General features: G+C 42.0%; 1 protein-coding gene and 1 long non-coding RNA gene across 5 annotated transcripts in view; one reads left to right on the forward strand and one right to left on the reverse strand.

The window, feature by feature from the left end:
* Positions 1 to 23,254, forward strand: part of LOC123983876 (protein TANC2-like) — a 66,689-nt gene that overhangs the window by 36,775 nt on the left and 6,660 nt on the right. For 3 of the 4 annotated variants that reach the window (XM_046070316.1, XM_046070324.1, XM_046070307.1), the window contains 24 exons: positions 965 to 1,124; positions 1,212 to 1,532; positions 4,795 to 4,920; positions 5,168 to 5,434; positions 7,215 to 7,354; positions 8,391 to 8,622; positions 8,710 to 8,882; positions 10,847 to 10,927; positions 11,011 to 11,211; positions 12,554 to 12,688; positions 12,908 to 13,104; positions 13,210 to 13,318; positions 14,365 to 14,487; positions 14,568 to 14,705; positions 14,884 to 14,982; positions 17,181 to 17,372; positions 17,522 to 17,615; positions 19,465 to 19,598; positions 19,693 to 19,816; positions 20,312 to 20,487; positions 20,755 to 20,887; positions 21,427 to 21,518; positions 21,633 to 21,767; positions 22,019 to 22,119. In XM_046070316.1, coding sequence (XP_045926272.1) covers positions 965 to 1,124; positions 1,212 to 1,532; positions 4,795 to 4,920; positions 5,168 to 5,434; positions 7,215 to 7,354; positions 8,391 to 8,622; positions 8,710 to 8,882; positions 10,847 to 10,927; positions 11,011 to 11,211; positions 12,554 to 12,688; positions 12,908 to 13,104; positions 13,210 to 13,318; positions 14,365 to 14,487; positions 14,568 to 14,705; positions 14,884 to 14,982; positions 17,181 to 17,372; positions 17,522 to 17,615; positions 19,465 to 19,598; positions 19,693 to 19,816; positions 20,312 to 20,487; positions 20,755 to 20,887; positions 21,427 to 21,518; positions 21,633 to 21,767; positions 22,019 to 22,119 — 3,683 coding nt within the window. Of the gene's footprint in view, positions 1 to 964; positions 1,125 to 1,211; positions 1,533 to 4,095; positions 4,134 to 4,794; positions 4,921 to 5,167; positions 5,435 to 7,214; positions 7,355 to 8,390; positions 8,623 to 8,709; positions 8,883 to 10,846; positions 10,928 to 11,010; positions 11,212 to 12,553; positions 12,689 to 12,907; positions 13,105 to 13,209; positions 13,319 to 14,364; positions 14,488 to 14,567; positions 14,706 to 14,883; positions 14,983 to 17,180; positions 17,373 to 17,521; positions 17,616 to 19,464; positions 19,599 to 19,692; positions 19,817 to 20,311; positions 20,488 to 20,754; positions 20,888 to 21,426; positions 21,519 to 21,632; positions 21,768 to 22,018; positions 22,120 to 23,254 lie in introns of those variants that run through there. The other variant, XM_046070332.1, reaches the window with a different exon arrangement.
* Positions 73 to 4,464, reverse strand: LOC123984371. The gene is made up of 3 exons (XR_006828431.1): positions 4,239 to 4,464; positions 617 to 687; positions 73 to 167 (listed from the first exon to the last, which is right to left on the reverse strand). It is a non-coding gene; the product is annotated as an uncharacterized LOC123984371 (long non-coding RNA).

The following is a 23,254-nucleotide window of genomic DNA, read 5'->3' on the forward strand; positions in this document are numbered from 1 at the left end:
ATCTGAGCTGGCTACAAAAGCCTGTTAACTGAGACCGAGGCTGGGCTCCGTTCACACCTTAAACGAACCGTACCAGATTTTGTTTGGAACCAGACCGAGAACCACATCTTCAGCTGGGTCTCGGTACCGTTGTTTTGTCCACACCCAAGTGCTTAATGTATTCACACCTGAAAACAAACTCTAGTGAGATTCAGTCGAACCAAACAAGACCGGTTTCAATACAGCCAAGTCTGATCTGATATGGTTTGTGAGCCAATGAAGAGAAGATAAAATTGGTGTGATGTGATGAAATTTTCTTGTTTTAGCCTTTTAATAATAGCACGTGGTAGAGCTGACAGCAAGGTGAGCCTAGTCAGGTAGCTAACAAGTGCTAACTGGCTGAATCTGGTAGCATCTAACTTGAGAGGCTAGCAAGAATTTCTATTATGTAATCAAACTGCTGTTAGTGTGAAAATGAGAATGATGAAATAGCATTTCAAGTTTTAATAATTCCTTAACTGATATTTTACATGTGATTATTTATTTCATGTCTTTTTTATTTATTTACAACATAGCACTCTAGCTGTTAGTACTTGTTATTGGCCAATACATAGTGTTAGGTGACAGAAATACTCACTCTGCCCTCTCGGCCCTGCTGGTTGACTTTTCCAGTTTATCTTTGGAATCCTAAAGGTCTCCAACACGCTTCTGTCCAAGTGAGGAGGGAAAATTTCATGCATAGTAACACACACACTCTGAAATTGATTGCAGCAGAATGATCCTGTGCGATGGTAGGGAGAACTACTTGGCGAAGGTGATGGTGAATATATGGCTCTAATGGACTGCATTTACCATCAGTATTTATTGGACAGCCACAAAAAAGTGCAGAATTGTCCCAGTAATATATGATGGATAATAACAGTGAGAAGAACAGTGGGAATTCAACATAGATACATAAATGCAATGCATCTTCTCTTTCCCACAGAGGATCTCTCCTTCCTCCAGTCTGGCCAGTAGCAGCACCTCCCCCTGCTCTACACTGCAGCCTCCTGCAGGAGAGGAGGGCAACAAGCATGCCTCCACTAACCACGCCTCCGTCACCTCCCCCACCTCAACACTGGAGAGCAGAGACAGTGGCATCATAGGTGACACGCTGTAGACACGGCTTCCTAAAAACAAACCCTTATACTGTTAAATTATTAACTTTCCCTGTCTTTCCCTCCCTCTATCAGCTACGTTGACCAGCTATTCTGCTGAATCAGCAGCAGAGAGAGACGGCAGCGCTAAGTACCCCGGTGATGGTTACCATGGCAGCAGCCCGAACCTCTGGCAGCAGGGGGGGCGGCCCGTGGTGGCTTCCACTTCCTCCTCGTGTATGGTAGCAGCAGGAAGAGTGAATGACGACTTCCTGTACAGGGCGGAGGACAACATGGCCGCCTCCACCTACAGCCTCAACAAACTCCACCCAGACCGTGGCTCTGGCCCCGCCCGCTCATCAGGCTCCACCCACTCCATCCCTCTCTACCTCATGCCCCGCCCTAATTCAGTCGCTGGTAAGATGGCAAATGATGTGTGCGTGGGTGTGTGTGTGTGTGCGCATGCATGTGTGAATGAAGTGGTTTCCAGTCCTGCACTGTGCTCCCACACACTCTTTCCTGTTAGGAAGGAATTACATCACTCTTTCTCAGCTATAGTGAGTTCACTAGTTTGTAGTGAGAAAACAAAACCTTGCTTCCGAGATAATTATGTGTCCACCCTGGGGGGAACAGGGCTTTGAACAAACAGAAGCATATATAGGTTACCACACTAACATCATAATTTCATCTTCATTTCCAAAAAGATTCCAAACAGTGACTGCCTCAGTGTCGTTAGCTTTTCCACAGAAGAAGGAAGAAATATCTGGTCAAGCTGCTAAAGCTGCATTAATGAATATTTTGATGTTAACAAGCAAATTATCACCAAACTCTTGACTGGTTCAGTCAAAAAACAAAGTTTGTGTCTCCCTGTGTTAATTGTTCAGTTATCTGCTGTTTTCTGCCAAAAATATAATAAAAAAAACAACTTTGCGCTTATTTGTTAATTTGTCCCTCATCCTGTTCCTAACAACACAAGTGAGGGGGGGGGCCAACAGTACTCTACAACGCCGTAACTTACTGCAGCTTTGTGTTACGCCGTTATTTGCTAAGCCTTGCCCACTTCTGAGTGATCCAATCAAATTTGAAAGATTTTATTTAAATCCATCTTGTAACTAAACCCCACCCCCACATATTCTGTTCCCCAGGGAGATGCATCAAATTACAGAAGCTAAAGATGCCTAACTTTCACTATGACTTTAAGGACGATGTTAGCTAATATCTATTAGCTTAGCAACGGCTGTCATGTAAATAGACAACTGTTTGCTAAAATGTGATCATCAACCTTATACTGTGATAATGTGTCAATGTTGTTTTTTCACAAAAACATTTATGCAGCTTTAATTAGGACACAGTAGATTATAAATGCATTTCAGTCAGATGGATCTTACCAAACATTCATTTCTTTTCTGCAAATTTTTTTTCTCTACTTTTCTTTCTTTACTTTGTGCTTAGCAACACATACAGCTTTACGCTACTATTTTCTTTATTCATCCTGAGCTAATAGGAATACCTCAATATTTAGGAGACTTATTTTTCATTCCAAGACTGACATAAGAAGATTTATAACAATCTCATGTGTGTTAAGAATGACGCTGGAGTCATGACGTTGTTAGCCTAGCTTAGCATTAAGACTGGGAGCAGGGGGAGACGGTCCTGGCTCTGTCCAAATAAAAAAAGCATAGGAACACCTCTAAAGCTTATGAGATAACAAGTGTATCTCTTTGTTTAACGTGTACCCAAACAGAAATATAAAAAGGAGGTAATGATGAGCTCCATGTCTGTAGTTTGTAAACAAATCAACTAGGCTGAAAAACTGACAACGCCTGGGCAACATATCTTCCCCTTCCCTTTCCTCTGAGTCTCATAAAAACTAAAAACTGTGAGCGCTTTGGGAAAGGGAGGAAGTGACATGTGTGACATTTCTCAAAACACACACACATACAGGATACGAGGCACAGTCGGCACTGACGTTCTCTGCGGTGTTAGTGGATTAAAAATGAATTGAGTGGACCAAACTTTTGGTAGGTTTCTCTCTGTTTTTGTCGGGAGTCGAGGCAACTCAAAGTTTCCATTTTTGTCAGCACTTTGTTAGCTTCCTAATCAGCTTTATAGCAGCTATGGAAATCACTGCACTCCTTAGAATTTTTTTAGACATCCTGCCTGTTCTTCACTTTTCTATCGATGTTACTAAAAATGTAACTTTTAACCACAAATTGACAGAACTACTGTGGGTCTACACACAGTTTTGAAATGGTTTCAAATGTTGTTTTTTTTGTGGTATTTAGATATTCACTTGTTGGTATGGGTTCCTGCAGTGGTCCTACAGGCTGTGGATTTATTTGTTGTGGCACAATAGCACTGAGTTCATAAATTCAAAGTTACGCACAATTGAACCTTCGCTAAGCCACACCCCGAATACGCAGCTGGCTACACACAGCGCAGTATAGGACTCCCTCTAACTGAGGTCCGACACTGTCGTGGCTGCGCTCCAATGACTCTAATGCAAAAGGAGTCACTTTTAAACTTCTTCTAGCTAACTAACTACTGAATGTAACGTTATAAAGCTCTACTGTTCTGCTTTTTAATGATTGTAATAGTGAATAGAGACCTAGCCATCTGTACAGGAGTTGTGTTGATCCTTCATTCTCCTCTTTCTCAACAGTCAATAATAATACGGTGGTTCACTTTTACTCTGTGATCGGTAGGCTTTAGCTTCTATCATTATTTTTTCACCTCAGTTTGAGTCAGTTTGACAGCCTGAATACAACCTTCAAATGCACAGTGCAACTGCAAAACTTGCTGCTTTCTGAGATCGCTTTTTCCAAAAATTAGACAATATTTCTCCAAGGAATGCAGTAATAGACTGTGCTAAAAGTCCGACAGGTCTGAGAGTTTGTTGAACTTAGCAACAGTAGCTAAGGGGGGAAATTTTTCGCACAATGATGTTGCCAGGCAACTAGCGGAGAATCCAGGAAGTCACTACTCAAGGCCGGAAAATAGTCCGACACACAAACACCTGTAAAACCAATACTTGTTGTTTTTACATTTTGTTTTTTGTTGAGATTAAGCTAACTAAATATAACATGTTGATGAGTTAACTAAAATTGCTACAGATTTTGTTACCTTTTGGCAGAAGCAGGCAAGCTTTTCACCCTGGTTTCCAGTATTTGTGCTAAGCTAAGCTAACCATCTCCTGGCTGTGGCTTCATATTTACTGCGTAGACATGAGAGTGGTATCGATCTTCTCATCTTACTCTCACCATGAAAGCTAATAAGCGTATTTGTCAAAATGGTTAACTGTTTCTTAGCTGTGTTACTAGTACAGAGCTGAATTCTGGGCATTTTTATATACAGTCTATGGTTTAGCCTGGCTTTGCATAAAGACTGCAAACAGGTAAAAGCAGGTAGCCTGGCTCTTTGAAAATAAATACACATACCAACACCTCTAAAGTGCTCTAGTTAATATGCTGTATCTTTTATCCGTACACAAACACCTTCATAGCAAAATGTTTTGATAATTTAGAAATCATTTGTATTCAGTTTGGCATAGCCGATGGCTGTAAATTCTACAGTATGCATGAGCCTGATTTTGATGAATTTTGATGAAAACAATGGTGGCCATTGTTGTTGTCCTATGATGCAGAATGAGGTTTCTTCATCATTCTCTCTCACTCTCTAGCTACTAGTTCTGCCCACCTTGAAGATCTAGCATATCTGGATGAGCAGCAGAGACACACCCCTTCAAGGGCGTCCCTCAGAATGCCCAGACAGAATTCTGCGAGTCGTAGTCAACAGGACCACAGAGGTAAACACATCCAACACAGGCGTAGGGCTGAGCGAAATGGCTAAAAATGTTATCACGATAAAATTTTTTGATTCAAAATCGATAAATATCACAATAAATATATCACAATAAATGTCAAATAATTATTTCTTATTTATTCTTATTTATTATTTTATTGCCCAGCCCTACATGCACGTGCTTTCAAACAAACATACAGTCAACTATTTTTCAAGCAGCATTGCTCCTATCCTCCCCTCTTCTCCTGCAGTTTGTTTCACTCCCACTATCAACCTGAAGCCCCTCCCCTTTGAGGTTGCCGGCCTCGTGTCTGATTGGCTGTTCATCGGCAGGGAGTGGCTCTTCCAGGAAGTGGACGCTTGTCTTCGTAGTGCCGATCCAACAACCAGTCAGGGTGTGGTAATCATTGGCAATATGGGCTTTGGTAAAACGGCCATCATCGCCCGCCTGGTGGCGCTCAGTTGTCATGGAAACCGCATGTGGCCAAGCACTGCCGACGACCAGTCCATGCCTAAACGTAAGCAATACAAAGCAACAACTTTTGAATGCTTTCATTCAACCCATTTTTTAAATGCCTGTATACTCAGATTCAACATTTCTAGATAACTCTTAACTAATGTCAGTGTCAATATGCACAAAACTTAAAAACCGACCTTTAACTTCTGTACTTATATATATTTCGTAGGAATATATATATATATATATATATATATATATATATATATATATATATTCCTACGAAATTTGCTTTAAGTTTAAGCTTCAAACCTCCCAGATGAGGGCTGAAACACTGAAATGGGCGAATGAAGCGTAGTGTGCAGGAGGAAAGTTGTGCGACGTGTTTTTAATTTTGATGGACGCACTGAAGTTCATCTGGTCTGCATCTTGCTGAGAGAGCAATCTCAAAAAAATATAACTATAATATTGATTTTAGGGGAAGTAAACAAATAGGAATACATTATTCAGAGATTAACAGACAATGGGCTCTGAACAGATTCAAACAGCATCCGACTTTTAACGCTTCCCCCCATTGATCTGCCAACTGTTGACACAGTTCTGACACAGACATCACACCACTTCTCGTCAGAGTCGGCTTACACACCTTGCAATGATCCATGGAACCTACACTTTACAGTTAAAGAATCATTTTAAAAAGTGCTCTTTGTAACTTCAGACCTATTCAAATAACCATCAGATTCTGACTTTTTCTTAAGTATCAACAGTAATCCAGCTGCTTGTTGTCTGTACAGGAACTGTTAGAAGCCAACAGCTTGACTTCCAATGATACAGACTTGCCGCTGAGTATAGATACACAAAGGTGTAGATAGTATTACATTTAGCGAGCTTCACCTTCACCACACGTCACCACATTTGCCAGGCCTTTTAGAATAAAGCTTGACTTGACTGTTCTGCTTCTGCAGATAATGAAGCTGTGACATTATGGGACTTGATAGTAAAGGGAAAATGACAAATTGAAGCTAGGGACTGTCTCTATTTTGCATTTTGTGTGTGCAAAACAACCATGAGAGCTTTTCAGATTTTTGTGAATAGCTTTCTCCTTTTTTTTCATATTTCAACTTTATTTTTCTCCAGACCTCCTCATATTGCATGCACACCATAATTTGATGCTTGCTTATGCAACATGGCCCAGTGAGTTGTTATGGGCCATTTTTTTTTTTTTTTGGAAAATAATTTAACACATTAGAAATCCAGATACAGGTGTTTTATGACATAAACACACATGGATACAGATAGTAGCTTCATGGTGACTGGACCCATCCTTTCTCATGGATTTGGAAAGTTTATGTCAAAGACGCCCAGAAAAATGACATGTATGCAAATCTCCATGTTCTCATGCATTTAAATGTAAGTCCAGAAACAAAAAGGAGTCTCAGTTCCAGAAAAATAAAAAGGCCCAATGTCATTTTACAAATGCTTTATTGTGAGTATACTCACGCTGCACTTGGTAGATGCTTAAAGGGGACATAGTAATTTTTTGGCAGGAGCCCATATCACATGCTTGCCAAAGGATCCCCAGTGAGTTATTCCATCCATAAAGACAGCCTTATTCGTAGAGACAGCTGAGTCATCATGCAGAACATAATAAAATCAGCTAGACTCCCAACCAGTGACCAGACTTTACAGCCAAGCCAGCCACCAGAGAAACCCATTAAATCATGGAGTGGAAAAAAATACAATAGTAGACATGCAGTTAAGAGTAAAGAAGGCAGGCAAAAAATACATTAGATTTAAAATGTAAAACAATTCTGATATTCTTCTCCGGACCTTCACTCCAGATGTAGAGGCTGTTTCATTCTCCCATGATTCCTTGGGAAGAGGAGGAGGAGGAGGAGATGAAGGAGGAGGAGGAAGCTGTCCAGGGACTCCAGAGATGAGGAGGAGACAGGAGGAGGCGCTGAGGAGGCTTGCAGGACAAGTAATCCCCATTTTATTTCATTTATGTCTAAGGTACCGCACAGTAGATACTAGAAAGCAGTTGTTGAAAGTAACTAAGTACATTAACTTAAGTACTGTACTTGAATACAGTTTTTAGTAAAGTATTTGTATTTATCTTCATTATTTTCATCATTTTATGCTACTTGATGCTGGATCTTTCAGTGGGAAAAGACTTTCTACTCCACTACATTTATCTGTATGTTAAGATTGTACACACAAAACATAAAATTAATTTATAAAAAGATGCTGTTTTCAGATTAAGATTAAACTGCCCAACAATAACGTCCCGCAGCTAGTACTTTTACGCTTGATACTTGATACTACTAAAAAACGTTTTGGTAATAATACCTTGATACTTTTACTGAAGTAAAATTATTCACTTTCTTGCAGAGAGTTAGAATAGAATATTGATGCCACTTAGCAGAATAGAAAAAGTTGTACCTACAGCTAGGAGATGACAAAGTCCTGCCACTCGGCTGTCTTCTTGGCAACGCCTCCGGGCAGCTATTTTGGACTAACAAGACCAGGCTCCTATCTGAATGAATGGGGAAAGAGCACTTTCACTGGTCACCAGGACATAAAAACTACATGAGTGGAATCTGCAATGAAATCTACAGAAAATCGCTGAAAAAGTTCGATAACTCTACCTCAAAATAATGTTTAAAAAGCGTTTTTCCCGACCCATTACGTCAGTGGAATAACACGATTGGCTGAAATATGTTTCTCGCCTCGGCTGTTAAAGGAAGACGAATGGGTTTCTAGCGGGAGGGGCGGCACAACCGCTATCTTTGGCTTTTCATGAAGCCAGTATGCCGGTAGTTAGCATATTTAACCTGAGTGTGCTGCTGCTTGCAACCTGGTGGTGGTTAAAATGGATGTGACACAGAATGTTATTTTACTGATTTGTAATGTCTAGACACACACATTTTATCACACATTTTCTCTCCAGCTGAAACTTAAAAGGATGGAAAAGAAATCCACAAGTCATGCTTCATGTCTTCCATCTGTCTTTGCAGGTAGTCTCTTATCATTTCTGTCAAGCTGATAACTGTCAGACCTGCCTGGTTCCGGAGTTTGTCCACAACATGGCGGCGATGCTAAGTGACGCCCCTCAGCTGTCGGCCTATCGGGAGCTGCTGCACCGATCGCCACAGCTACAGAGTACGCTTAGCCTGCGCTCCTGCATACAGGATCCAAGCACTGCCCTCCAGAGAGGAATACTAGAACCACTGGACGCTCTCTACAGAGGTACATTCAAATTCTGCTGTGTTCTGCTAGCTTCTATTCTGATAAACCACGGACAGTACTTAATCTATTCTGGTCTATATTTTCCAGAGAGGAAGTTGCACGTTGAGGGGGCGGGGCTTATTATGCTGATTGATGGGCTGAATGAGGCAGAGTTTCACCGGCCGGACTACGGTGACACACTGACTTCCTTCCTGTCCCGAAACATCCAGAAATTTCCTTCCTGGTTGAAGGTCATTACCACTGTCAGGACCAGTCAGCAGGTATACACAACTACACACACACACACACACACACACACACACACACACACACACACACACACACACACACACACACACACACACAAGACCAAGCACTTGAACTTTTTTATTCACCTGATGGATGTTGTGGGAAATTATGCATGCATTAAAGCTACCAAAGCGTGGCATTTTTATACAATTTAAGCTTTGATGTTCAACCAAGCAGCATCCAAAGTCCCATAGTAACTTTTTATGACTCACTCCTAAAATACACTCACTCCGGCTACGGTGCGTAACTGCTGTGCCACGGTTGCCGGAGCTATTCGCGGCCATTATAATCAATGCTTCCACCAGACGCAGCCGCAGTGTGTCCCAGAACTGTCTAAAAACCTCCCAGAAGCGGCTCTTCGCTCCGCAGAGAATAGGTAGCAGGTCTGTTTGTGATGCATGCCACGTCAAGCAGCACAGAGCAGATGAACCAGACAGGAAGTCAGACACAGAACGGCATAGAGAATCCGGTCAATTTCCAAAATAAAACACCCTGTGCTCCAATGGTAAAACAACAATAAAGACGGTTAAAACAGACACAAAAAGACATCATTTAACTAAGTAGCCTACTTAATCACAGTAGAATCATAAAAAACAAACCCTGATTACCAAATCAACAAAATCTAAACTTATCAGCAAAATCAGGCAGGCAAAACGCTCTGATTCTGAAATGCTCCCTGTGGGAAATGCTGCATGAAGTTGACCAAACCGGGTCACATAGAGCTCTGAAGAAAGTAGTAGAAGCAAAAAAATGACAATTTAATAACAGGCAGGCTGCACGCTCCGCTGCTGAAACGCTCCTGAGACTCTTCCAGTGGACTTTGACGCCGGGCTATGGACACATCAAAACCGGGTCGCAGCCGTAACATGCAGTGGCCGGAGTCAGTGGATTCCTTGCTTTCTTCAGCAAAAAACACACTTAACACAATAAAACTTAGACTGTGATATCAGATGGTTGTGTTTGTATTCATTCTAACAATTCACATCAAAAAATGAAGAAGTCAGTCTGGTTTTTACAGTTTCAAATCAATTTCCCTGTCGAGCTTTGTCCACATGCTATAGTAATGTGCACATGGCTGTAATAAGAGCGATACTTGGTGTCACAGTTTGAAAGGGTATTGTGCTTATTTTTTTGTTTTTGTTTTTTTGAGTTTTCCACAACTTAAACATGACAGAAAGAGCAAAAGTGTAAGGAATGCATTACACTCTGAATTTAGCATAAGCTGCAACATTTAGCATGCTAACTAGCTTGCTACCTACAATACTAAAATGGTACAGGTTATGTTTAACAACCCTGTTCAAGACCACCAGATCCACTGTGCAGTATGTTCCCACTGTGTGGAAGGTCATCCTAGGTGCTATCAGGGTTTAAGCTAACCTTAGCGGCTCTGTCCCATTCTATAGTTGATTTTGGAAAAGTCTACAGCCAACAAGATAGCATTGCCAAACACATCAGTTAATCCTTAACCTAAAAGTCTTTCTGTCGTAGCAAGTGTACATTTACAAAATATGTCAGCTAAACAGCCAGCAGGGTTGGGTTACTAACTACTTAATTAGTTAGTTAGTTAGCTAGCTACAGCTGATAAAATATGCCAGTGAGAGTTGCCATTTCAGCCAGCAAAATCATTGTCCGCTAGCTATAAAGCTACTTTCTCTGTCTGGAATCAAGGACCTATTGTTTAAAAAACTTTTGAGTCATAAATCTGTCCCCATTATCATTGTAAATTACATACACTGTGTGCTGGGTGAGTATGGAAAGTATGACAGGTGTAGCAAAAGAACAACGAAGGGTGTGTTCATCTACTCAGCGGAAAGAAGGGCATCGCCTGCTGTCCATGGCAAATTTACCAACTTTGCTGCTAGACCACAGTGAGAATAACTGTTATTGCTGACAAACAAAACTTATTTTGAACTTTCAATATCTTTTTATCACTCAGGACATCACTGGTTCTCTACCTTTTCACCGTATCTCTCTGGACAGGATGGAAGAGAACAGCGCCATAGACCAGGACCTGCAGGTACCATGCACACAGTCTGCCTGTTTGTCTGTCTGTCTCTCTATCTGTCTGTCTGTGCATCCATCTGTCTTTTATTCTCTCAGGGTTACCTGATGCAGCGAATCCACAGCAGTGCTGAGATCCAGAGCAACGTGTCACTGAGCAATGGTCGCCTTGACAACACGGCACTGGCCAAGCTGATCGGCCACCTGAAGACCCTGAGCAAGGGCTCGTACCTCTACCTGAAACTGACCCTGGACCTGATAGAGGGAGGATACCTTGTCCTAAAGAGCTCCAGCTTCAAGGTGAGGAAAGGGTGTGAAGTGCAGGTGAAATGAACGAAGGTAGGAAAATGAAATGTTCAGTGTGTAATATTTCAGAGGATCTATTGACAGAAATGCAATATAAGATCCATAACTATGTTTTCAGTGGTGTGTAAAGACATTACATAATGAACCGTTAAGTTTTTATTACCTTAGAATGAGCCATTTATATCTACATAACCTCGGGTCCCCCTTCCATGGACGTCGCCATGTTTCTACAGTAACTCAAAATGGACAAATAGCGCTACAGAGTGTGTTTTGTTACTACGTTCTTCTGCCTAGAATTCTGGCAGCGTAGATGCTCATCAATACGTTGAATACGTTCGTTCGAAGAAGAAGTACATACATACAGCAGGGGTCTGCAAATAAGCTTTGTATTGGAGCAATTTGTTTTAGCCATCAGATGGTGGGTCAGAATATAAGACCATATTATATTAAACCAATAGTTAGAGTGTTCCGTTAGCTCAGTCAGTAAAGCGCAGGACTCTTACCTAGAAGGCTGTGTGTCCGATCCAAATCAGGTGAAATTTTTTTTCATCTTCAACAAATTGATTATGAAGCGCCCGTTTCTCATGCTCACATGACAGCATGTGCTGCAGTGTTCCGGTGTTTGATCTGCATCCATCAACCTACGGACGCTTTTGCATTTCCCCAGTATCTCCAGGCAGAGGACATTTAAGGGAATCACGTTTTCTTACGGCTCTTTCAGAGGTGTGTCGAGCAGGCTACAGACTCTTTTAATGTCGTTCAGAATATTTCAAGGTAAAAGCTCTCAATACAACTCCAAATAAAGCATTGCTGCAAAAAACGTTCTCATGCTTTTAGTTGTAGACTGGACAGCTGGTTGCAATTCGCTACCTCACTGCTAGATGCCACTAAGTCTTAGTCACTGAACCTTTAAGTTACAGGTTAGTCAGTTATAGTAGATAATTACTTGGCAACTGTTATTTATTTTTTTATTTCATTATCAATACAGTTGAAATGGTGGAATCGAAATGTCACAAAAATGTGAGCCTTTGTATGGGAGTTTCACTTTAAGCTTTTAAAGCAGTTACTCGGGCAGTTGAAGTGGTAGCTGCAGATGACTGAAGTGTGCGCACTGTAAATAGTTTCAGTTGGTATGTAACTAGTGACGGGTGTTAAAATGTCAGTTGAAGAGTAAATATTAGTTAAAGTGGGAGTCGACGTGTGGAGCCTGAAAGCGCTTAAAATGTTGTTGTTGAGTATGTGCTGAAAGCAGCTGACCTGTCATTTGAGAAGTAAGGCATGGAAACAGTTGAAATGTCAGTTTTATTATAAATGATAAAAGTGTGTGTGTGTGTAGGTGGTTCCTGTGAGTCTAGCAGAGGTCTACCTGCTGCAGCTCAACATGCGGTTTCCCACCCAGTCGTCCTTTCAGAGAGTTCTGCCGCTGCTCAACGTTACTGTGGCATCACTGCAACCACTGACTGACCAGCAGGTACACACCATCACTGTGTCTGTGTGAATGTGTGCGCATTCATGTCAGAGTGTCAGAATGAACCTTAACCTTTCAACCATCTCTATCATCAGCCTCAGCTGTACTTAACATTTGGCGCTTATTAGCCAATGTTAGAATGCCAACACACTAAACTATACACCTTTGTGTTTCTTTGAAAATCGTGTACTGTATATACTTGTGACTGTTCCTCTCCTCCAGCTGTTTGAGGTGGTGAATGCGGGCGCTCTGACTGGAGGAACACTGCACTGGGCGGAGTTTGCACACCGTCTAGAGCAGCTCTCCTCTTTCCTGCTGCGGCGAAGTGACGGCAGCAGGATGCTAAACCACGCCTCCTTCAGGGAGTGGCTGATGTGGAGAGAGGAGGGTCAGGACAACAGGTTCCTCTGCGACCCCAGGTACACTGACAGGCAGTGAGCGAGGGAGAGCGAAAAAGACAAGAGGAAGAAAGAGAGAGGTTTTGACTGTGCCGCCTGTTTCTCTGTCCGCCTGTTTGTCTCCAGGAGCGGTCACACTCTCCTGGCCTTCTGGCTCTGCAGACAGGAAGGAAAGTTGAACCGACAGCAGATGCTGGAGCTGGGACATCACATCCTGAAGGCTCACATCTACAAAGTTAGCTCACACCAAGTCTTCAAGTGGCTTAGTATGAATGGGTTTAGATGGTGGACCAACATTAGGAGTTGTTATGGTGCCACGTATGGCAAAAATAATGAGTGGAAAATGTTCTAATATCTAAAGAAGGAAACTTCCCTCTCAGCTGCATAATGTTCTGTTAGCATCTAACAATCTGGTTAGAGCCATATGAGGTTTTGCACATAACAGTAGGATTTTCATACACACTGACACTACTGTTATAATATGCTGAATGAAGGGGAGTCTGTGCTCTTTACTAGTGTGGCATACAAACAGCAAGAATTTCATGCATGCTAACGTCACTTGTTTTTATGCTAGCGTAACCAACACTAGTCGATTTTCTAATCTGATTTTCAGCAGGATCACACACTTGGCGTTTACTAAATGATAACAGAGTGACTTGGGAGATCACAGAATCTTCAGACATGAACAAACATGGTGGCAGACAGTCACCGTTAGCTAGCTGCACTTGTGTGTGCTATGTTTTGCACAGAAAAACCAAAAAAGAGAATACATCTGTGGATGAACGCATGGCTAGGAAGAGGGAATCAGCATGGTTTGTGTATACATTGTAGTAGTGTGGGCAAATACACAACGCGTTGGTGACACTTCCAGTCAGGTCACTCTCAATGGCTGTTGCGGGTTTCTGATCAGATGCTCCCTTTTAAATCATAAATATCAAACGTGTTTATGTTTGATATCACACTACAGGATTATTTTGAGCCGGTAATTCCAACCAGCCGTGGCTCAGGAATGCCATGATTGTCTGGAGGGGCCAATAGGACCCACAATCTTCCCAATGGTGTGCGGCCGGCATTAGCTAAATAGGGCCAACACATCTATCGGTGTGTAGTAAAATAGTTGTGAGGGTGAGAGCCACATACAAATTTATTTCTAAATAGTAATTTTACTGTTTTTCAGCAAGTTGCTTGATTTATTATTATAAAAAATGTGCATGTAAATATCTGTCCTTATCTGTTGTCATTATAACTGTTTGTTCCCGTCTCATCTATTCTCATCTCCAGGGTCTGAGTAAGAAGCTTGGGGTTTCCTCCTCAGTTCTGCAGGGGCTGTGGCTGTCCTACAGCACAGAGAGCCTGAGCCCTGCTCTGTCATCACTGCGCAATCTCTACACCCCCAACATCAAGGTAACAGACTGCACACGCACATATCCACACACACAGTTGCTGATACAGGTGAACTGTAACTTGGCTCCCTACCTGTCCAGGTGAGCAGGTTGCTGATTATCGGTGGGGCTGATGTGGATTTCCGTAGTGATGTCCTCAACAACGCCCCCCTGCTGTGTGTCCACGCTCACCTTGGCCACAGTGATGCTGTGGCACTGTTGCTTGACCACGGAGCTCAGGTAAAAAAAAATTTTTCCCCTGTAGTTTTTCTGAGGTGTCATTAACATTTTATTAATTTCAATATTTAATATCAATATTTTCAATTCTGAGTTTATGGAAACATTATGCTAGGTTGTAATTGGAAGATGGTGCCAGTTTACTGTGACAAAATATGAGGTTTCTGTGCTGTGTTTCTAGGTGGATGCTCAGTCAAATGATGGTTTAACTGCACTGGGATTCGCTGCTGCAGCTGGACATCTGGACGTAGTCACTATGTTGAGTCAGCACAGAGCTAAGGTAGCCGTCTACCTGTCTGCTTGCTAGATTTTCTGGCTCTCAAGATTTAAAGAGGCCATATTATGCTCATTTTCAGGTTCAAAATCCTGAACAGGTTTACATGGTTTCATTTTCAAAAACACCATATTTTTGTCATACTGCACATTGCTGCAGCTCCTCTTTTCACCCTGTGTTGGAGGCTTTGTTTTAGCTATGGAGTGATGCATCTTTTCTCTAAATGATCTTTGTTGGGAGTTGCACATGCGCAGTTCCTAGTTAAGGACTACTAGCCAATCAGAAGCAGAGAAAGGCGGTTCAGTGAAAAGACGGTAAATAGCTTTGATTCAGCTGTAGGCTACATGTTGCTTACCAGCTTGGCAACATGAACTGGATCAAGAGTTTCAGAGTGGTGAGTTATTAATCTGTAACAAAAGTATCTTTCATTCATCAAGTTTTAACTGAGCTCTGTCTCTACATCACAGTAACAACTTTATGTCCATTGACTGCCTGGAGGGAAGCTAGTGTTTGGAAGGGAGAGGAGAGCTGTGCTGCAACTCACTGTCACTAGTCGCTCAGTGAGCATTATGACACACATTTTGCTTTCATCCCTGTGTTGTCACAGGAAAGCGGCTGGACTACAAACGAGCTGTTTTCAGGCAGTTCAGAGCAGAGCTTTCTGTGGGAGATGGGAACTCCCTTTGGGCTGGACTTTGGGATTTTTCACTTTGCAAACCTGTTACATGCGCAAAAAAGATATAACTCAATAAAGGAGAGGGGAAAAAGCCAAAAAGCATAAGATGACCTCTTTAAGGCCACACGATTTGAAAGCTATGTACTCTGGTGCCATCCTGTGGTCATATGAACAGTGACACTGTGGGAGGCGGCAGCGGGATGCCACTAACCCCTTGTATCAACCGATCACCTGTAGGATGTTGTGGGATTTTGCATTAGGCTTGTCTAATTTTTTTCTACATACTACAATTTATGCCATCAGATTATTGTGAAAGATGCTACAATCACATTCTTTTTTCTTTAAAAAAAATTATATCAAGAGATCAGCAAAGATATAAATGTTTCTTAGAGCTTATAAAAACAGATAACACCAATTAAACCCAACCCACCAACCAACATAATAATACAAAAAATAATAGTACTGTGTTGAAGTACACAGACAGGTTTGCCAACAAACCATCTATCAAAAAGAAATACATTTAAAAAGAAAGTATCCAGTAAACACCTGTAGTAGACTTTACCACAATTTAGGAAAATAATGAAACATTGATAATTTATAAAATAGATTATTCCCCCCCCCCATAATTTTTTTACCTTGTCACAGTTTTATAACATGTACTATTTTTCTCGCCTCTTTAAGACAGCGCCAATATAAATCATTATCTCTTAATTTGTGCTTTTTCGAATACCATCAAGATATTGCCCCAGCTGGAGATATTTTCAGCAATCTGAATTTTGTTTCAGATTATCAAAAGTTACCCAGAATACCTTGAATATCAGACTCAGCTATTCGAATCTTAGTATTATACCATTCTGATGCTTCAGTTGTCAAAAGGGATTACTTGGAACGTGACTGTTGGGATTACAGAAAAACATAGATTGACCTGAGTGTGTCCCAAATTACAAAGAGATCAAACAAATATGTTTCTACTTTAACCCAGGCGGGGGACTTGTGAGCGAGCAAATCTTAGTGTGATAGTTGTGCAAGTGAAAATGAGCAGTGTCTACAAACTGTCTAACCTAGGAAGGTATAACGTCATGTGGTTAAAATGAAGCTTTTTCCACGATCACATAAATGATTCTACACATTTGTCCTAATCTTTTAGGAGCTGAGGGGTAACATAAAGGTTACCTTGAGGATCATGATCATTTATTAAATTAATCCTACCCAATGGAGATACATCCCGTTGAATCTCTTGAAGTTTAGCCTGCATCATTTTCCAGTATCCAAACTGATTCGACAGATTTTTTGTCTACTGTATTGAATTATAGAAGGCGTAGCTCAAGCATTGGATGTTTATGCCTATTGTGTGTGTGTGTGTGTGTGTGTGTGTGTGTGTGTGTGTGTGTGTGTTGAAATGAGGTTGAAGTTGTGGTGTCACTGCTGCAAAACACAGTCCAAACCGTTTTCCATTGCCTCCGTGCTTTGTAGTGTTCCAGGTGCACAGGACACTGCTCCTAAGTCTTTGTCTCCCCCGTGTGCTCAGGTGGGTCACGTGGACAGCTCAGGGCGGTGTGTTTTGGTGCACGCGGCTCAGCGGGGCCACCTGGAGGTGCTGCGCTTCCTGCTGAAGCATGTGGACTGGAGCTGCACTTCCTGCTGCGGCCAGAGGGCGGCGAGCAGGTGCCAGGCGGTGCAGCAGGCTCTGGTTTCTGCGGCCAGCATGGGCCACACAGAGGTCAACTGCACGCACACACACACACACACACACACACACACACACACACACACACACACACACACACACACATATATTTACGTGTTTATTTTGCATTAACATTTGTTATTGTGTGTGTGGTTCTATTGACTGTGTGTGTGTCTATGTAGATAGTATCATACCTCCTGGATCTTCCAGAGGAAGATGAGGAAGAGGAGGAGAGACCTGAGATCAACGCACCTGACAGTCTGTGGGGAGAGACAGGTACTACAAAAAGTGCCCGATTAACTACACATGTTCATACTGCATGAATACTACTTGACTACTCAATGCCAGTGCAGATATTTGAATACTACTAATACTACTGATTTCATATATCTATCTGATCAACTATTTATTTTGAATATTTAATACATAGATGTATATTAAAATATTTGTAATTTGTAGTGCACACACTGCAGTTACTTTACATTACTAAAGGGCAGTGATGGATTGAAGTGTTCATTGGCCCCTAGGCTACACTTTTTGTGGGGCCCCCTGCCATAAAAGTAATTCACTCCTTTCTGTAGGGGTGGGGATCTGTAGGCACCATTCATTCATATTCACTCAACCACACATTTGCTACACACACACATTACTTGCTGAATAAAGGGGGAACTCTGATCTCTGTTATGTGCACGCCACAAACTGTCCGGCGAGTTCCACCTTTTGCGTTCGGCCCGACGTTATCAATTAACAATTACAAAATAAATTTTTATTTTGTGAATAGATATAGAATCGTCCCTGTCTGCGCCGCGATGCATCAACGAATGGATCCCCACCCCCACCCCACCCCTACCTTTCAGGCAATAACCTGCTGGAAATATGTTACAGCACATGCATGTGAGCAGGACAGACGACAGATACATAAACACACACACAAGCACAGCCGGTAATATCCTGTAAACACAGCTGTGCCTTTTAATGTGCAGGCTCAGACCCAAGATTCATATTCAAACTAAGTACACAGTTTCAGCGAGCAATATTTATGTTTAAAAAAGTACAGTTTCAGTACTTTTGTGTGCGTTTCTTTCCTTTGTTGTAATACATACTGTATGTGTATATATATATATATATATAAAAAAAGGTATCAGTGTCTCCCAACTCCAATTGGACACAAATTCAAATCAGCGACAGACACACAGTCTTTGATGAGATGAACACAGGACACATGAGATGAAGGAAATGCCAGAGTGTGCCACAGTGCCTGAGGAATTTATTGCAAAGCTTCCTTAAATAACGCACATGAAACAACAAATCCTGTCAGCCATAAAGATTGCCCCCCCCTTAGAGTAGCAGTGGAACTTCTGCCTGTCAGCTGGAACGACTGGCGGAGACGTCTTTCATCCCAGCGGGGCCCGGGATCAACACTTCAGACATGTGACACAGTAATGTTCCTTTAAAGCAGCAGGGCACTTTGACCTTTATCACAAAATAGAATGACTACAGAATTTGATTATACGTTACTTTCAGATGCATCCTGATTAAGATACAGCTCAAGATAATAACAATACCGTACTATTGCAATTGATGAAAGAAGCTAACTCTGTTTTATATGCTTTATATGTCGAAGCCTTTTATTATTCTTTAATCTATTTTTACTTTTCATACTGCAACATATTACAGATGCATCTTCCACGACTCTTCATAATATTGTTGTTCTCTTTGTTTTTTTTTGAACTGTAACCAACTCAAATAAAATGCACCACATGTGCGCCGTTATTTCTGGAAACTCTAATGTGTTCGAAATGTGTTCTTTTCTAAACAGTTCATAGAGTAAAGTCTGCCAGATCATTTCAGGTCTAAATCCCAGATTCACTCCTGTTCAACCAGACATTCGTTTACTCTTCATCTTGCCAAACATCTTACGAGCAGAGGTCAATTTTCAATCAGAAAGGGAATTGAACTCTTCTTCTTGTTTGGTTAAAATCCCACCATCCCTTACGTGCAGTGTTGTTTCATGCCACAACAAATATTTTACCAGCGTGAATTGTAACAGATGTTTTTGTTAGAAATGTGCATGTTCACATTGAGAGAACCAGTTTCCAGCTGTCTCACTCTCTCTGTCTGTCAGCTCTGACCGCAGCAGCAGGAAGTGGCCGGCTGTCTGTTTGCAGGCTGTTGTTGGATCAGGGTGCGGCTGTTGAGCAAGGCAACAGACGGGGCGTGGCTCCGCTCTTCAGTGCTGTGAGACGTGGCCACTGCCAGGTGTGGTGGAACACACAAACACACACACAGACAACGTTTTAGTTTTGATTCCTGCTCCAGAGATGCTGATGATGTGTCCGTGTCTCTCGGTCAGGTGGTGGAGTTGTTATTGAATCACGGGGTGGAGGTGAACATGGTCGACCACCAGGGTCGAACAGCTCTGATGACGGCAGCCTCAGAGGGACATATGACCACCGCCCAGCTGCTACTGGATCATGGTAACCACATGTGTATTAACTGTATTAACAACCACAGCAACAATAGCTTGATGACAAAACAAAATATACAGTTTTTGTCATAAGCATCCCTGTTTTGATTTGCTGTAGGAAAGTGTGATATATGGTATACTGTCATTAAAAGAAATAGAGTTCTACATATAATGTGTAAATGTTTGTTTTTATTTATGTTATTTATTGCAAATTCTCTTACAGTTTTTGTATCCATTTAGAGTAACTTTATTTTTTTTTAAAGGATGCTGATAATGTTGTTTTGTAGACTTGGTGATAAGAAATGACCCTGATGAAGGCAGGTTAGCCAGTGAACAAAGCATCGTGTTCTGGAGATAAGTTGTGCAACTTGTTTTCATTTGAATGAATCTGCACTAAAGCTTACACAGTTCTGTGTAATGGATTCTTTCACACAGTGTAATCACCTAATCCTAACTCAGACATCTGACCCTGGCATTATCTCTGACCCTCTCTCCCTGTTTTCAGGAGCCTCTCTCGACCAGACCGACAAGGAAGGGTTAACGGCGCTGAGCTGGGCGTGTCTGAAAGGCAAGCTCCCATTGGTCAGGGAGCTGGTGGAGAGAGGCGCAGCCACATCTCATGCTGACCGCAGTGGACGGACACCTTTGGATCTGGCTGCCTTTTGCGGTGACCCAGAAGTGGTGTGTAAAACACATGCAGTCGCTGTTGTATTTTCTGTATTTTTGAAATGGTGCGTCTGTCGCTGCCTTACCTGTCCTGAGTCTGCGGAAGACAACGTAATACGCTCATGTCCATACTCTAAGCTAAATGGGTCTTTACAAACTGTTCTTAGTATTTCTTGATAGAAATAGTGAAGAAAGCTGGTGACAAGACTCCGTCTCCTTTAAGCCTTTTTATATCCACGAAAGATGTTAAACCTCGACCCTTGTTTTGTGTCCATTTCTTAGGTGCAGCACCTCGTGGATCACGGTGCGTCGGTGGAGCATGTGGATTGCAGCGGGATGCGTCCTCTGGACCGAGCGGTCGGCTGCAGAAACACCTCAGCTGTCATCGCTCTGCTCAGAAAGGGAGCCAAAATAGGTAGAAACATGACGGAGTAATGCTATTCCTATGATTCCTACTGAGAGATACAGACAGGAAATGAGAGTGAGAGAGGGGTATGACATGCAAGAAGGGTCCCCGGACAGATTCAAACCAAGGTAACATAGTGACTAGGCCACCGGAGGGCCATATGATTCATATAGTTACCATATTAGCACGTCTACATTATGACAATTATTGTTTTCCAAGGATGCTTTATGCTAAGCTAAGCTAACCGGCTGCTGGTGGTTGCTTCATTTTTACCATACAGACATGAGCGATATCAATCTTCTCAGCTATTATAACCCTCAGAGAGAAAGAAAATAAGCACATTTCCCAAAATGTCAAACTATTCCTTTAAAGATTGGATGAAAGTGAGTGTAGAAGATGCTTAAAAATATGAGAGCATGGCTCATGTTGATTTGTATGGAACCAAGGAATCCACTTTTTTCTTTTGTTTTAAGGTGTTTCATAAATGGCCACGCCTAAACCTCTGTGTGTATATGTGTGTGTGTGTGTGTGTGTGTGTGTGTGTGTAGGACCAGCGACCTGGGCCATGGCGACCTCTAAACCAGACATCTTAATGGTCCTGCTTAGTAAATTGATCCAAGAGGGAGACAGATTGTACAAGGTAACACCCGCAAGCACAGACAAACTTAATCACACCCATATTTAACCAGACACATGCACATTGTTTTGAGATTGTAAGTATTGTGTGTGTGTGTGTGTGTGTGTGTGTGTGTAGCAAGGTAAAGTGAGGGAAGCTGCTCACTCCTATCAGTCAGCTCTCCAGAAGTTTCCAGGGGATGAGCTGAAGACGTTCAGACAGCTGAGAGTGTGTGTGCTGCTCAACCTGTCACGCTGCCGCCGCAAGATGAACGTGAGTCTCTCTCTCTCTCTCTCTCTCTCTCTTTCTCTCTCCCCCCCTACACACACAAACGTACACGTTGGAGACAAATTTAGAATCCATGGACTTGAAATCACTCCTAATTTAATTGTAACCCATGACGTGCTTTAGTTTAATGCCAAGAAAGAATGCTCTTCACTTTATTTTGAAATTAATCTCATCTGTCACAATCTCCTGTCCTCCATCTTGATGCACCATCATGAATTCTTTTTATTTGCTTGCAGGATTTCAGCCTCGCTGAGGAGTTTGCCACCAAGGCGCTAGAGCTCAAAGCTAAATCCTACGAAGCCTTTTATGCTCGAGCCCGTGCCAAGCGCAGCCGCAGGTAACCATAGCGACATAAGGACAAGTTGAATGGAACAAACTAACCCTAACCAAATCACTTTAAAAGTACAATGCATTAATCTAATAGCCATGTCTTTTTTATCAATGTCCTGCTGAGAGTCATTCTTTGATGGTTGTCCTGTCTGCCAGTTTAGCTGCAGAGTTTTTACAAGTTAACTGGAAGATTAGTGGAAGTGTCAAAGGCGTGGGCCACACAAGTACAGGGCTTTTGTCATTGTTTGGGAGCTTTGTAGCCTCCACAGTTTCACACCCCACCCTTACGTCTGTTCATAATAGTGTTCTAATGCCATTGTAGTTTGTCCATTGTGTACTGAAGTGAGAAATGTTTTTATTAAAGCGAGGATGAGTGCAGATTCAGCCTCACTCCCCTGTCCTAATCCATCTTGTGCCACAAGCCAAGGACACTGGAAATGAGCCAGGAGGCTTGGATTGCCAGAAGAAGAATGTGTGCTTGTGGGGTCCCAAATCCAGATTTACTTTAGTGGGTTTACTCCCTTTGCATGCTGTTCTCTTGAGCTAATGGCGCTAGGGCGTGTCTACAAACTTCCAAATCAAGTCCCCTGTAGTTTAGTATGACTAGGGGTTGTCAGTTTCCGGGTGTTGCCGTTGGGAGGCGTTTCCTTTTCGCTTTGCTTGTCGCCAGCAGTAAATACAGAGGCAAGACATAACAAGCAGATCACGATAAGCAGTCATGCTAGACGCTTTACACAAGCCAAATCAGCACAGGTTCCTGTAATTAAAACTTCATTTTAAGTCTTTCACAACGTCCAGCTCATTCCATTTTCTATTACTCATTGTATTGGAAATGTTGCCTCTGAGATAATTCTAGCGTAATGCCATCTCGCAACATTGTATGTGAAAGTGTTAGCATAAAACACTGGGTCAACAACTCACCGCGGATGCATGTGTAACTTTTGTGCATCTCATACTTCTAAAGAGAAACTCCACACCAAGTCTTGCACGGAGGAAAAACATTGAATCACTGACCTCTCTGGGACTAAAGACTGAGTATGGAACACTGACTCAATGAGGAATATATTAGAAACATGAGAAATTAATGTATTACTTTTTGTAAGAGTTTGGACCTCTGGACTTCTCTACATCTATTATAGGAA

The sequence above is a fragment of the Micropterus dolomieu genome, linkage group LG02, assembly GCF_021292245.1.
Source record: "Micropterus dolomieu isolate WLL.071019.BEF.003 ecotype Adirondacks linkage group LG02, ASM2129224v1, whole genome shotgun sequence".
Lineage (NCBI taxonomy): Eukaryota > Metazoa > Chordata > Actinopteri > Centrarchiformes > Centrarchidae > Micropterus > Micropterus dolomieu.